The sequence below is a fragment of the Urocitellus parryii genome, chromosome 11 (assembly GCF_045843805.1).
Source record: "Urocitellus parryii isolate mUroPar1 chromosome 11, mUroPar1.hap1, whole genome shotgun sequence".
NCBI classification, from domain to species: Eukaryota; Metazoa; Chordata; class Mammalia; order Rodentia; family Sciuridae; genus Urocitellus; species Urocitellus parryii.
The window spans coordinates 113,812,966-113,826,777 of record NC_135541.1 but is presented as its reverse complement, the minus strand read 5'-3'; the positions used below and the strand labels follow the sequence as shown (position 1 = coordinate 113,826,777).

The 13,812-nt window shown below is 40.1% G+C and overlaps 1 protein-coding gene across 1 annotated transcript in view; it reads left to right on the top strand.

Moving 5' to 3' along the window:
• Positions 1-13,812, top strand: part of Ddr2 (discoidin domain receptor tyrosine kinase 2) — a 77,249-nt gene that overhangs the window by 24,168 nt on the left and 39,269 nt on the right. The window contains exon 2 of the mRNA XM_077791072.1: positions 145-247. Within this exon, the coding sequence (XP_077647198.1) occupies positions 166-247 (82 nt within the window). The 5' untranslated portion in view covers positions 145-165. The remainder of the gene's footprint in view (positions 1-144; positions 248-13,812) is intronic.

Here is a 13,812-nt window from a genome sequence, read left to right as displayed (position 1 = left end):
ATTACTGGATGATTAGTTGGATTCAACTCATAAGTCTATAATTTGAAGTTCTAAATATAGAAATAGAGACTGCAAGAACACAACATTAGCTGTGATAATTATGTTCACTCATTTTTTCCTCCTTTTTCTGTTTCTTTACTGCAGAACCCAATACCACCTTCTGAGATGATCTTGGTTCCCAGAATGCCTTTTGTGCTGCTCCTGCTGCTGCCTATCTTAAGTTCTGCAAAAGCTCAAGTTAATCCAGGTAACACAACCACTGCCCAGCTATATGCTAGAATACCAGTTGAATGGTCAAGTCCATTAATGTTCATCTTGGGAAAGTCCTGCCAAGGGAGTCAAAAAGCGACTGTATGGTGAAACATGGACCAATAAGAAACAGAATATAATACTCTTTCTCTTACCATAATATCACATGTTGAATGCTATGAAACAGTTTTGATATATAGAGTAGGGTGTAGCACATGCATTTCTGAAAAATGCGAGGTGGAAAAGGCAAACATTTGCTTCTGCATCTTCTAGAAAAAACAGAAGAAGATAATTTTTAGATGCCCTGGGGAACTTGTGCAGGTTGGTTTATCTGTTGTTTCAGTTTGTCTCTGGCTTAGATTTTACTTAGATGTCCTTCTATGCTTCTAGAACATTGGACCTGCAGGCTCTCGGGAAGGGTCTCTTTCTTACAGGGTGTAATCATCCTCAAAATAGATATGTATGAGGAATCTTTTAAGATAAAATTCATTTGTGTGTCTGTATTATGTTTTACACATATTTTCAAACTTTGACCTGAAGTATTCATTTGTGTCATATGTCTATTATACAATAGTGCTTCTTAACAACCCATCTATAGATCTATAGTTCAGTGTCTTAAAATAAGCACTTATTTTGCTCATGAACTTATAGTTTCATGGTTTATGCTGGGCTTGGTTGCAATACTCTTTTCTTACTCTTTCATGGTTCATATGCACATCTAGAAGTCATCTGACTGGTTTAGGCTCATTTAGGATGGCTTTGGCACTAATGAGTAGGAGCAACTTGGCTGGGATCTGCTTCATCTTGCAGAATACTAGCCTAGATCTTTTCGTGGAAATTGCACAACAAAAATAACAAGCAGGAATGTGCAAGAAGTTTTTCAAGCCGCTACTTAAAACACTTTTGTTGAGACCTCATCGGCCAAAATAAGTCACATGGTCATGCCTAGAGTCAGAGTAGGAAAGCACAATATATGTCCTGGGTGAAGAACTGATCTCTGGGGTAGGTGAAGAATTGGAGTCATTTATTTTCATTCTTCCACAAACATAAACAGAAAGGTATATGTATCTTAAGTATTCAATTGGGTAAATTTCACATGCCAAACACACTCAACTAAATAGTACCCAGATCAAGAAACAGAACTTTATCAGCAGATTCAAGACCTTCTTCATACTCTTTTCTAGTCTTTTCTTCCCTCAATTTTGACCCAAAGGTTAACCTTATCCTGCTTTCTAGCAACATAGATTAGTTTTACCTGTTTTGAACTTTAGATAAATGGAATCATATGATGCATAAATACACTATATCTGGCTTCTTTTACTCAACATTTTGTTTACAATATTCATCCTATTTTTGCATGCTTTTGTGGGACTGCTTATTCTCATTGTTGTATAATATTTCTTTGAATAATTCATTTAGCCAGTGTATTGTAGATGGGAATTTGGATATTTATAATTTAGGCTCATTATGAATAAAGCTCCTAACATGATTTTTATATAGAATTTGTGGTGGAGATATACACTCAGTTTTCTTGGGTTTCTATCTAGAAGTAGAATTTCTGGGTCATACGTAGCATGTGATCTTGCATAATGACCTTGCATAATGCCAAAGAGCTTTCCAAAGTGTTTTAACCATTTTACCATCCCATATAGTATATAGAACTCGAATGTTCTGTGTAGCTGTATTAAATTCTTGAGGGCACTTTCATTTTGTCCCTTGCATAGCATAAGGGTACGTTTGTGAAAATGCTTGCTTGCCTCTCCTCACGTGGAAATTCTATGTGTGTGAGAGGTATAGGTGGGGCTGCCTGGTGGAGGATGATGAGTGAAAGACCCAGAGGGGCTGCTTCCCTATTTAATTGCATCATCCTTGAGTCAACTTTCCCTTCAATTCCAACTTGGGCCTGGGATGCTGGACTTGATCATGAACTAAGGGAAAATCTACAAGACAGGAAAGCCTTCAGTCTCGACAACCAGGTACAAGAATATACCGGGCCATTAGAAGTTATTTGTCTAGCTAACAAGGACTTCCTCCCTCCAGGGGGTGTCAATGGTTAAAGGGACATCCTGGTCCTTATGTTCTTCGAGGCAGGAGAATGAGGAGAAGTATTGGATTATCTTAAAAATCAAGCCCAGGACTCTGAAGTTGCAGGGACCCAGCCAGCCAAGTAGAGAGCTGCTTTGTGTAAAGAGCACAGAGACAGCTGGCCTTCATCTCCCAACTTGGCCTGTGACACCTGCTTGTGCTTGGGAAAGGAAGAAACATCCTTTCTCCCCAATAGGGAAGCCAGACGTTCACATTTAGGACCCAGGGCACAGAGCCAGAGTAGGGTAGTGCTGGGACGCCGATTTCACACCACACTCCCTGCCTCCCCCCCGCCCCCCCCCCAAAAAAAAAAAAAACCCAGGCAACTTGCTACCAGTTCAGAGATTGGGGTGGGAGTCGGTGGTGTTCCCCATCCCACATATCCTGTGTCCAAAATGTTTCTAAATTGAAAAGAGTGTGAAAAGAGTGGTAAAGATAGTCAGGGTTTGAGAACTGAAGAGGCCGAGCTGTTCTCCTGGCTGCAAATTGCACATCAAGCATGTTCACCACTGTGCTGTTTGTTCTAGTCTCAGTTCCACACTCCAGTGAGTTTTTAGCATATGGGCAACTAGAACCCTAGACCACTCTTATCGTAGTGAACCTTAGAGACATCTAAGTTTCTCTTTCTCATTTTACAGATGGGGAAAATGGGAGTCAGAGCCGATGAGTGATTTGTTCATGATTGCAGAATTATCTAATGCTAATGTGGGGGCAAGGACCCAGGCTACCTATCTTCCAGTCCCAGGTTCATTTCATCACACTACCAGGCCCCTAAGGGAGTGATTTGAACAAATAAACTATTTTTTTTCCTCTGAAAAATCCTATACATTACTGCAACCTCATGGTTTCCTTTCTGCAATTTTCAATGTACATTTAGGAAGTGATAGGTAATTAAGATTGAGGGACAATCTGAGATAAAAAAAATGGAGTAAGTCTAACAGAAAAATATAGAGTTCATATCAGAAACTTAAGTCGTATTATTGTGCTCAGGAACATTGGAGCTAGAAATCCTTCAGGAACAACTCAGCCTTGCAAAGAAACCAAAGCACTGGGGATACTTGTGTACCCTTTTGCACCAAGTTGACTCTTTATCCCTACCCCCTGTCTTCCATCAGTGCTGATACATATTATGTAATCTTTGCACATTTCCAAATTGGAGAATCATTCTTGTTTCTCTCAGTTCTCATCATTTATGTCCCTGGAGATGTGCTGAGGACTTAAATGGTTTCATTTGTTAATAAGAATGTGGAACTGGTTTCAGGCCTGAGGGGGGTGTGTGTTTGTGTGTGATGATTTGAGCAGGGGCCTGGTAGGGAAATAAGAAGGCAATGTTTAATTATCCGTTGCTTCAGTTTCTTTTGAGTGAGCAATGCTAGGCGCTGCTCAGATGGGCTCTTTCTTGTTTGCATGTTTGTTTGTGGAGTTTGGCCTGATGGTGGCCTCTGGTGTTCTTCCTGCCAGTAAAAGGGTCTTACTCTCAGGAAACAGAAACTCAGCTGCCTCCTTGAGATCCCTTAGCTATGCCAAATAGGGAAAAGGAGAATGCAAAATTCAAAGGAAAGCCCCAACTGATATTCAACGAACATTTAATATATTCCTGGTGCCATTGTAAAGGATGTAAATAAATTTAATCTTAATAATAATCTGTGAGTAAGTAATATTATTATTCTAGTTTTACAGAGGAGAAATTGAGTTACATGAACATTAGGTAACTTGCTCAAGTTTAAAGAGGAAACAAAGAGACAGAATTTGGATTCATCCAGATCTTGACCTCTGTACTGTATTGGCTCCTGTGGATGTTGAGTCTCACAGAATGTCAGTGTAGAGGAAACTCAAAGTCCTGAATCAGCTGTGTAGGGGTATTGGGCCTGTGAACTTGTATCCTAAATGTAACATTTGGAGGCAAAATCAATTTTCTAAAGAAATCTCTAAGTATTATTGAATATCCAAAGGATTCTGTGATCAGTCCCAGAAAAAGCTTAGAATGATCAGATTTGATTTAATCTAATCTTATACAAATGAGGAAAGTGAGATTCATAGAGATAAAATGAAGGCAAGAAGCATGTTTGGAAATATTACCAGACCTAACTTTGGATCTCGACTCTGCTACCTACTACATGGGTAAGCTTGGACAAATCTTTAGTTTTTCTGAACCTCACTCTATCACTATCATCTATCCCTAGTCACCTTAAAGGTTGTTATGAAGTCTAAAAGAGTATATGTAAAGTACCTAATGTAGCATTAAACACATGAGTGTGATTAATAAACACTTATTCTTCTTCCTTTTCCTTAATTCTATATTGTGTTTTGAAGATAGTGGATTTCAATAGTCTTTCCACTATTCTAAAGTCTTCTATATTCCAAATTAATTATTTACACTATACTTTAAAACTCCATTCCTATCCTCTAGAGCAGATATTTCATACTTGTGTCTCACCACTTTAGGATGAAAGTATTGAAGTGCGTTTGTCAATACTTTCATCCTAAGTAGTCAGCTGAATTCCCTGTTTATACTTTAAAACTTTGCTTGTGCCCTGCCATTTAATACTCTGAGGCCTAGATTCCTGGCTTATAAAAGGTAGACAGTAAGTTGTAATTAATGCAAGAAAGGACAGAGCTCCACTTTTCTTCAGTCATTAGGGGCAGGGGCAGGAAGCCTGATAGTGAGATTGCTGGAAGATTACCACACTATTCATACCAACTGAAGTCCCTATTGGACCTCTTGGTTTTTACTATAATCTTCTGAGTTCAGGTTTTCTCAAGGCTTCGATGTGGAAAGGCTAATAGTCTACAAGAGGACCAACAATGTTGGCAGAAACAGATAAGGAGCCAGTCAGTGTCTTTGGTTTACCATGGAGACCAAGCACTGGAGCAACTAGGGCCACATATCACTGCTTTTTCACATTTCTGCTTACCAATAACTTTTCTTTTTTGTTTTTGGCGGTGGGTGGGGGAAGGTGAGTACCAAGGATTGAATTTAGGGGCACTCAACCACTGAGCCATATCCCCAGCCCTATTTTGTATTTTGTTTAGAGCCACCGTCTCACTAATTGCTTTGCACCTCACCATTGCTGAGGCTGGCTTTGAACTCGTGATCCTCCTGTTTCAGCCTCCTGAGCTGCTGGGATTACAGGTGTGTGCCATGTGTCTGGCCCAATAACTTTTCTAATAGCTGGAAGAACTCTAGGGCTTTGAATGCTATAGAATCAAGATACACAATATATTTATGTTCATGTGCTATCCAAATAGGCCGAATTTCCTGATAGTTGAAATACTAAGTTATGACAGTGAGTTAGAGTTGAAGAAATTTGCCAGAGCAGGCGAAAGAGTAAGGGAAATCATTTAAGTTTAATAAAAGGCTCATGGGCACAAAAGGAAAACAATTAGGATAGGGATGATTGTCAATGAGGAATCATGAGAGTAAAGGTGGATTTGGGGTGGCATCAAAAATAGGAGACACCTAATTTTGGAATTCTCAGTGTGTGCCAAATACTTTATGATCAAAGGCCTTGTCTCAGTGCTAACAAAATACTATGTCCTGTCCTCCTCCCCAGGATGCAGATATCTTTTGCTATTATATTTCAATACATCCTGGAAGCAGAACTAGGTTTAGATAGGCAGGAAGTTTCCATGAGCCCTCCATCCATATTGTTTTCTCACTTCAAGGTTCTTCAACCATTGGAGCCACACTGTGGACAGTGTGGAGAGTGTGTGCTGTCAGCAGGGTGTCATGACCACATGGTATGGTGATTAGACCATGATGATAGAAATCAAGAGGTCTAGATGCTAGTTTCAGCTCTGTCACTACCTAGCTTTATGATTTTAGGTAAATCCCCGTACCTTACTGTATTTATCAGCTATTTGCTGTTATAATGAAATACCTGAGATGATAGGCTAACTTTATAAAGAAAATCTTGGAGGTTCAAGGGCACGGAGCCTGCCTTGGTTCAGTTTTAGTGAGTGGCCTCTCCATCGCGTCACATCATGTTGGATGGCATGTGAAGGAGCAATTGACCAGGAAAGCAGAGAGCAGGTGGGGCTAGGTTCAGGCTTTTATAACAACCAGCTATGATTGGGTTTATGAGAAAATTACTTGACTTCTTTCTCAGGGCAGGGTTTCAAAGACCTAGGGTCCTCCTGCTTGGCCCCACCTCTTAAAGATTCCATCAGTTTCCCTATTCACACATTGAACTCCCAACACATGGATCCCCACAGGGATAAACCAAATCTAAACCATAGTACTCACTTACAAAATGGAAATAACAGCTCCGCTTTCTGTACTTTGTAGGATTATGGGATGGGGGAGGATGTGAATGAGACAATAGTGAATGTGAAAAATGGATGTGAAAGGGTTTTGGAAAGTCATATGCATATATTGAGTTGTATTTTGTTACTTTGGGAAAAGAGAGAAATTAAAATAACCCAAACACCACAAAACAACAGTTCCTTCCAAACAGATGATAGCAGGGGGGAGGAAAGAGAAAGAGTTACTGGTAATCATTATGGTCCCCTGTGGTCTACAAAAGAGATTCCAGGTGCCTGTGGGGAATGAAGATTTCTAACAGCCTTGGACTCTGGCTATCCTAACTCCAAGGGGATGTAGGGCCCTGAGTTCAGGCTGAGAATATCCATTACAGTGGTTCCCCTAACCCGTTGGGACCATCGTGTGATTGTTGACTTAACTCTTGGTTTTAGCTAGCAAGTCTCAGAAGACCATGCATGTAGCAAGAGAGGTCTCCCAGAAGTTTTGGTGGTTTGGATACATATATAGTAAAGTAAAACAAAAGTTAAGATAGTCAAAATCTTTTTTGAGGTTTTTTTTTTTTAATGCTTAAGTGTGAGGTGATGAGTTGTTAAAAATATGCAACTTTCCTTCATCCCTGATTCAGAGATGTTTATGACCTTGGCTTTTATCTTTTTGCTGTGGTGATGATCTGTTGTGGACCCATGACCACTACTTATCACGGTGCTACCTTGATAGTGCCTGGTTTTTAGAGGCAATTAGTAAATTTTTGAGAATGAGGAGAGGGAGAGAAGCAAAGAAGTCTAGGAACTCTTTTTTTTTTTTCTGCAAAAAGAAGAAGAAAGAAGAAAGAAGAGGAGGAGGAGGAAGAGGAAGAAAATCATGCTATGTGAGACTTGATCTTGGGAAGCTGAAAAAGAAGTCCTAGGAATGACATCCCTTATAGGGATACTAAGTGAAGTCAGTAAATCAGGAGAGTGATGAGCTTGAGGTCCTGAGCTCTAACTATCAATGTGCAGCACCAAGGCCCACTCTTGTGATGTCTGGGGCCTGGGAGAGCCCATCCCCTTGTAGGTGAAGAGCAACTCTGGCTGCAGGGGAGGGTGAAGTCTCTGTGCCTATTCCTAAATACCTAAGTTCTCCCTGCTTTAGACTATAGACAATAGACTTTGATGGTTATACATAAAGGAAAATGTGCTTATATTTTGTGTAGGTCTCTTACTCTTGGCATGTGAAGATAGGAATTCAGATATCATCTTCCAAATGTTGTAACTTTCAGTGAGGATAGTAATAATGAAGCATACTGTCTATGTTAACTTAGCATTGCTAACTTGAGAAATTATTTATTCTGTCATGGGAGGAGCACTGGCTGTGGAGAGCAGCAGGAAAACTTTTGGGAAAACTATACTTTAAATTTATTTGTTGGATTTTAATAGGTTAGACTTAAAGTTTTTTTTTTTTTTTTTGTGTGTGTGTGTGTGTGTGTGTGTGTGGTACTAGGAATTGAACTCAGAGTGCTCTACCTCTGAGCCACATATCTAGCCCTTTTAATTTTTTTTTCCTTAAATTTTGAGTCAGGGTCTCACTAAGTTGCCAACACTCATCTTAAACTTGCAGTCCTTCTGCCTTAGCTCCTCCAAGTTGCTGGGATTGGTGGTGGTGGTGGGGGGTGCAACACCATACCTATTTGATAATGATACCGGTCTTGGAAATCAGGATCGGGTCCTCGTTCCTCTGGTATTGAAGATTAAACACCTGAGAAATGCTGAGGCAAACCTAGAAAGCAAGTTTTATTTAAGAAAGAGACAGAGCAGAGATAGCAGACTTCACCAGAGAGAAGTCAGGGCCCTGAGCTGGGTGCCCACAGGAGAGGGTGTGTCTTGCCCTTTTATAGATCTCAGATTTCCTCTCTCCCCCTTCCTACCTCCTCCTTATATCCTGTCTAAGTTTCCAGAGTTAGGAAAGAGCAGCCCTAGGGCTACAGTGTGGGAAAGTGTGACCCCCCCCAGCCCCCCCCCCAGCCAAGTTTTAACAACCAGTTGAGCCTGGAAGAGATGGAGGTGTTAGCCACCCATTTCCTTTTCTTTGAAAATCAGTCCTCATCTTTCTGACCCAGTCATTTGATCATTTACTATCTAGGTTGACTACCTGTCCTTTGTCCCTGTCTCATTAATAGATTTTCTTATTAAAGAACTTGCTCAATAAGAAAGATAAGAAAATCTATTACTGCTAGATAAGTGTACCAAAAAATTAATAATGATAGAATGACATATCTTTGGTTATTGGTATGTTTCTTGATTCCATAAAACTAATTCTTAATTTCTTTCACGAGGATGAAACATTTCTTCAGTTAACAATGCTTGTATATAGAAGGTATACTTCATTGTTAGTTCATACCTCTTGAATATGGACTGTGCACCCAAAAGATTTAATCTGATTTTCCCCCTTGAAATGCCAAGAGAATTCCTTAAATTCATATATATTTGGGCATATTTATGTACTTTATTCTTTATTTATAGCTACTAAAGCACCCAGCCTGTAGGTGAAAAACTTGCTTGGCCTCTTCCCTGTGAAGCTGGGGTGGTCTTTTCTGGGAGAATGTACTTGGATTTTTGGCTTTTTAAAGAGGATATGAACCCAACTACATTGGCCAACAACTGGATCTGCCCATTCTTGGCAGAGCAAAACATCTTTGCTCTGGGTAGTTGGTAAGCCTGAATTCTTGGTCATTCTGAGCTTTTCAAAAAATTCTGTGTTTTCTCTTCCTGGCAAGTTTTTAAGATATCTTTATTATGTCAGACTAAAAACTCAGCTTGATTTTTCAGAGGGGTTTCTCCTTAGGGTTTTACATTCCTGATCCACACAGCCCAAACATTTGGCACATGTGCTGAGTGAGAAAAGTGTTGCATGCTTGATGAATCCCAGCTCTCCTCTGCTGATTCTTTCCTGTAGCAATTCTTTATTAGTAAGTGCCATGCCCAGAATCAATCTCTTGCTTCTACCCCAAATTGGCAAATGGCTGCAAGTAGCTACAGAAATTCTCTCACCTTTCGGACATTCTCCCTTCTCTGAAATCTTAGTCTCTCCATTCCTATTGCTTCAACAGTGTAGATCATCTATGAATTTCATCTATTTTTTTTTCAGTTACTCTTGGGAGAGCATGGCAACCTACTCTAACCCACCTAAAAACAGAAATAAAAAGTTAACTTTCACTTTGTTTTCATTGTGATTTATGTTAACTAATTGTGTTTCGCTTTTTAAATTGACTTCTAGGAAGCTCAGAGCCAAATTTAAACAGCCAAGAATGTAGGCCTAAATGTAATATATTCTGAATACTAACCTAGCTCTAGATTATTTTACTTTTCCTATTCTTTTTCCTCTTAACCCATATTCTTCATTTATTTATTCATATCATTTTACCTTATGCAACTTAGGAAGCTGGCTCAAATCTTTTATCTGTATGAATCAGATTAAGAATAAATTAAAAATTAATAATAACTAGGCTTTATTAAATATTACACTGCTCTAATTTCTTGACACATATTAGCTCATATATTTCTTACAGCAGTCCTATGAACAAGTACTATTATCATGATTTGATTGAAAGTATAAGCTTAAGTAACTTTTCCAAGGTTAGAAAACTTCTGAATTGCTGAAGAAAGAATGAATGTAATATTTAACACAAATAATCCCCTTTCTTGCTCCTTCTAGGTATTATTTATTAAGTTCTATTACATCCCATAAAATGTGTTAAGTTCTATTTTTTTTAAAATGTGTTAAGTTCTTTGTGTATATGATATAAAAGCTCTCTAACAACTCTACTTATCAGGATTATTGAAGAGGATATTGAAGTTCCAAGAGGTTTAGTAACTAATTTCAGGGTCCCAGAATTTGGAAGTAGCTGAATCAAGTTTTAAGCATAGACCTATCATGATTCTAAACCATGCCCACTTTTCCTCTCAATCCATAGCCTTCATGACTACCCATTTTCTCTTTGACTTACCTCCTTGTTGGGCAAAAGGTCATACTATTTTACTGTGAAGTTTTCACTAACCCACTTAATCAGGAAGAAAAATGTCTTCTCTGATCTCTACCTCAGTACCTTGAAGTCCACTGCAGTTGAGGCCTTTACTCCTGGAGCGCTATAGTATTTGTTTCTGGAGGTATTTTGGGATTAAAGGAATATTGAAATTCTAAAGAACTATTTCTAATGGGAATTTCAACTTGGAAATGGGTGAAATAGACTCACTGTATGGCCTGTAGATTGAAGAATGGAGCCTAAAAAAATCTTTACTGGACTCTTGCAGGATCCCATTAGGAATTTATCTACCCACTGAATCAGTCTGAGGTCGTTGGTTATGTGGAGTTTGCAGGGGGCAGGGTCCCAAGAGACAGCTTCTACTGGGTGACTACTTGGTTCCTTTCTGGAATTAGAAGAAGTTGATCTTGGTAGTCTGGGGTTGAAGAAGGAAAAAGAACCAGGCATCAGGAGATCTGTATTTCAATGCTGGTTACACGGGTCAACTGTGTGTCCTTGAGCAAGTAAGTTCATGTTTCTGGGTCTCAGAAATTCTGATATTTAGTATAGAGCCATTGGAGAGGTTGGAATCTTAATTTTCCTTCCTGGATCTAAAGTTTTGTGATTCCAAGCAGGGCATGGTGGCACTTTCCTGTAATCCCAGCACATTGGGAGGCTGAGGCAGGAAGACAGCGAGTTCAAAGTCAGCCTCAGCAAAAGCGAGACACTGAGCAACTCAGTGAGACCCTGTCCCTAAATAAAATCCAAAATAGTGCTGGGGATGTGGCTCAGTGGTTGAGTGTCCCTGAGTTCAATCCCCAGTCCAAAAAAACACAAACAAACAAACAAACAAAAAAACCCTAAAGCTTTGTGATTGCAAATTAAGCCATCAACTTGCTTGGGCCCCCAGATGACCTCAGTACCTGCCCCTCAGTCAGCTATGTGTGCCCAGAGAAGGCTAGGGACCAGATCTCTATGTTTAGGCTGTGTTTTCCTGGAAGCTGTATATAGGACACGCATTGACAGGGAGCCTGTGGCCTGCAGCTAGTAGTGAGATGGTAAACATCATGGAACAAGAAGCCCTTTCAGCCTTTCAACCTTGGCAGGATAGTATGAAAAATAATTCTTGGGAAGCTGAGGACTGGTGGCAGCTGCTTCTCCTTAGACTGCTGGCCAGGCCCTACCGGAGCTTGGGATGGATGAAGCTTTCAGCCAGGCCTGCTGCAGCTGGTGCTGGTACTTTTCCACTCTGGGAAACTGGAAAAGTCAATTGGCTTCTCTGTCAGGAGATTGGTGGGTAGCAGAAGCATCAGAAAACCACGAAGACAACTCAGCAGGCAAAATCAGGAGGTACTTTTTTTGGCTACAATTCCCATTTTTCATGCTTCTTTTACATTTCATAATAGAAAGAGGAGAGGTTGATGGGATCTGATGAACAAGATGGGGGTTCAGGTGAAAGAGAGGGGACCTGACATTGAGGACTCGGGCCAGCTTGGCAATTCTGAGTCTTCACTAGTGTCTGGACTCTCTTCCACCGAGTTTACCCAAAATAGACATTTTCAATGGGAAAACCACACTGGTACTGCTGAGACATGCCACGTTGGTTGTCCTGGGAAAAGGTTTTGCCTGGTTCCAAAGACTCAGTAGGATGATAAAGGCCATCCAAGATCAGCTCGTCCATTTTCCTGTGCCCTTTCTGGGAGGCCCCTAGGAATACTGATTCATCAAGGAACTCTGCCTGTTTTCTAATGTGACTATTGCTGCTTCACTGGTTCTTATTTCTGAATTCCCTGTCTTCATCTGTACATTCCTTGATCCCAACTTTTAGACCTCCAGCCTAACTCCCACTGTCCAAATGGTATATACAGCAGTCCTCCTTCTCTGGGGTTTTGCTTTCAGTGGTTTCAGTTACCTGTGGTCAACCGCAGGCTGAAAATATTAAACGGAAAATTTCAGGTATAAACAATTCATAAGTTTAAAATTGTGATTAGCGTCATGAAATCTCATGCCCTGCCACTCTGTCCCTCCTAGTGCCTGTGAAATTGGTCTCATTATGTATGCAATTGTGTCATCTCATATTACACAGGAAGGATAAGATTAATACAGTAAGATATTTAGAGAGAGAGAGAGAGAGAGAGAGAGAGAGAGAGAGAGAGAAATAGGGAAAGAGACCACATTCACAGAACTTTTATTAGAGAATATTGTTATAATTATTTCATTTTAATATTAATTGTTGCTTTTTATCACTTGCTGTGCCTAATTTATAAATTAAACTTTACCATAGGTATGTATGTATAGAAAAAAAGAAAACTATGTAGAGGGTTTGCTACTACCTGTGGTTTCAGATGTCCACTGGGGGTCTTAGAACATATTCCCTGCCAATAAAGGAAGATAGCTATAGCACTCGTGGCCCAGAGGCTTACTCTTAGCATTGAGCTGGGAATCCTCATCAAAGCATAGAGCAAGATTCTTGCCAGTCTCCATTTCTCCAGTCATCTGTGTCTCTTCTAACCAAAGCCTGGGGATCCCGCCTCAGTTCACCTTGGTAGATAGTTATCCAGTAACCACTGAGTCATATTTTTTTGTCAGAGCTCTTTTGCTCCCATGCAAATGCCCCCAAAGCTCCTGAAAGAAAGCCCTGCTGTTCATTACTCACTGGAGGTGGTTGTGAATTGGAAAAAGACAGTGCCCCCTATGATGTATTGACTCTGATTTGGGAGAGTGCTGCCTGTTGAAATGCAGCTGAATAGGCTGCTTCTTAACATGTGCTGAACACTTCAGATGACTATGTTCTGGGGAGATTCTGGGCAGAGAAATGAATCAGTTATAGCACCTGCCCTTAGAGTTGGATTCTCCATTCATTCATCCTTTCATTCATCTACCCATCTCTCTCTCTCTCTCTCTCTCTCTTTCTCTCTCTCTCTCTCTCTCTCTCTCTCTCTCTCTCTCTCTCTCTCTCTCTCTCTGAAGTTACCTATTTGCCAAATGTATGTTGAGCATCTAATTAGTACTGTGTGTTGGGAAGTGCTCAGGGGGAAATGGAACAATCTGACACGGTTACTGTGCTCAACATTGCTTATAATTCCAGTAAGGAGCTACTCAAGCATAAGTAAAACATGAAAATCGATGATGAAGGGGATTTCTTAAAAGTCCCTCCCATCACTTTTATCCTGACACCATGTTTTAGTAACTTTATCAGACTACCTGAAATATAGTA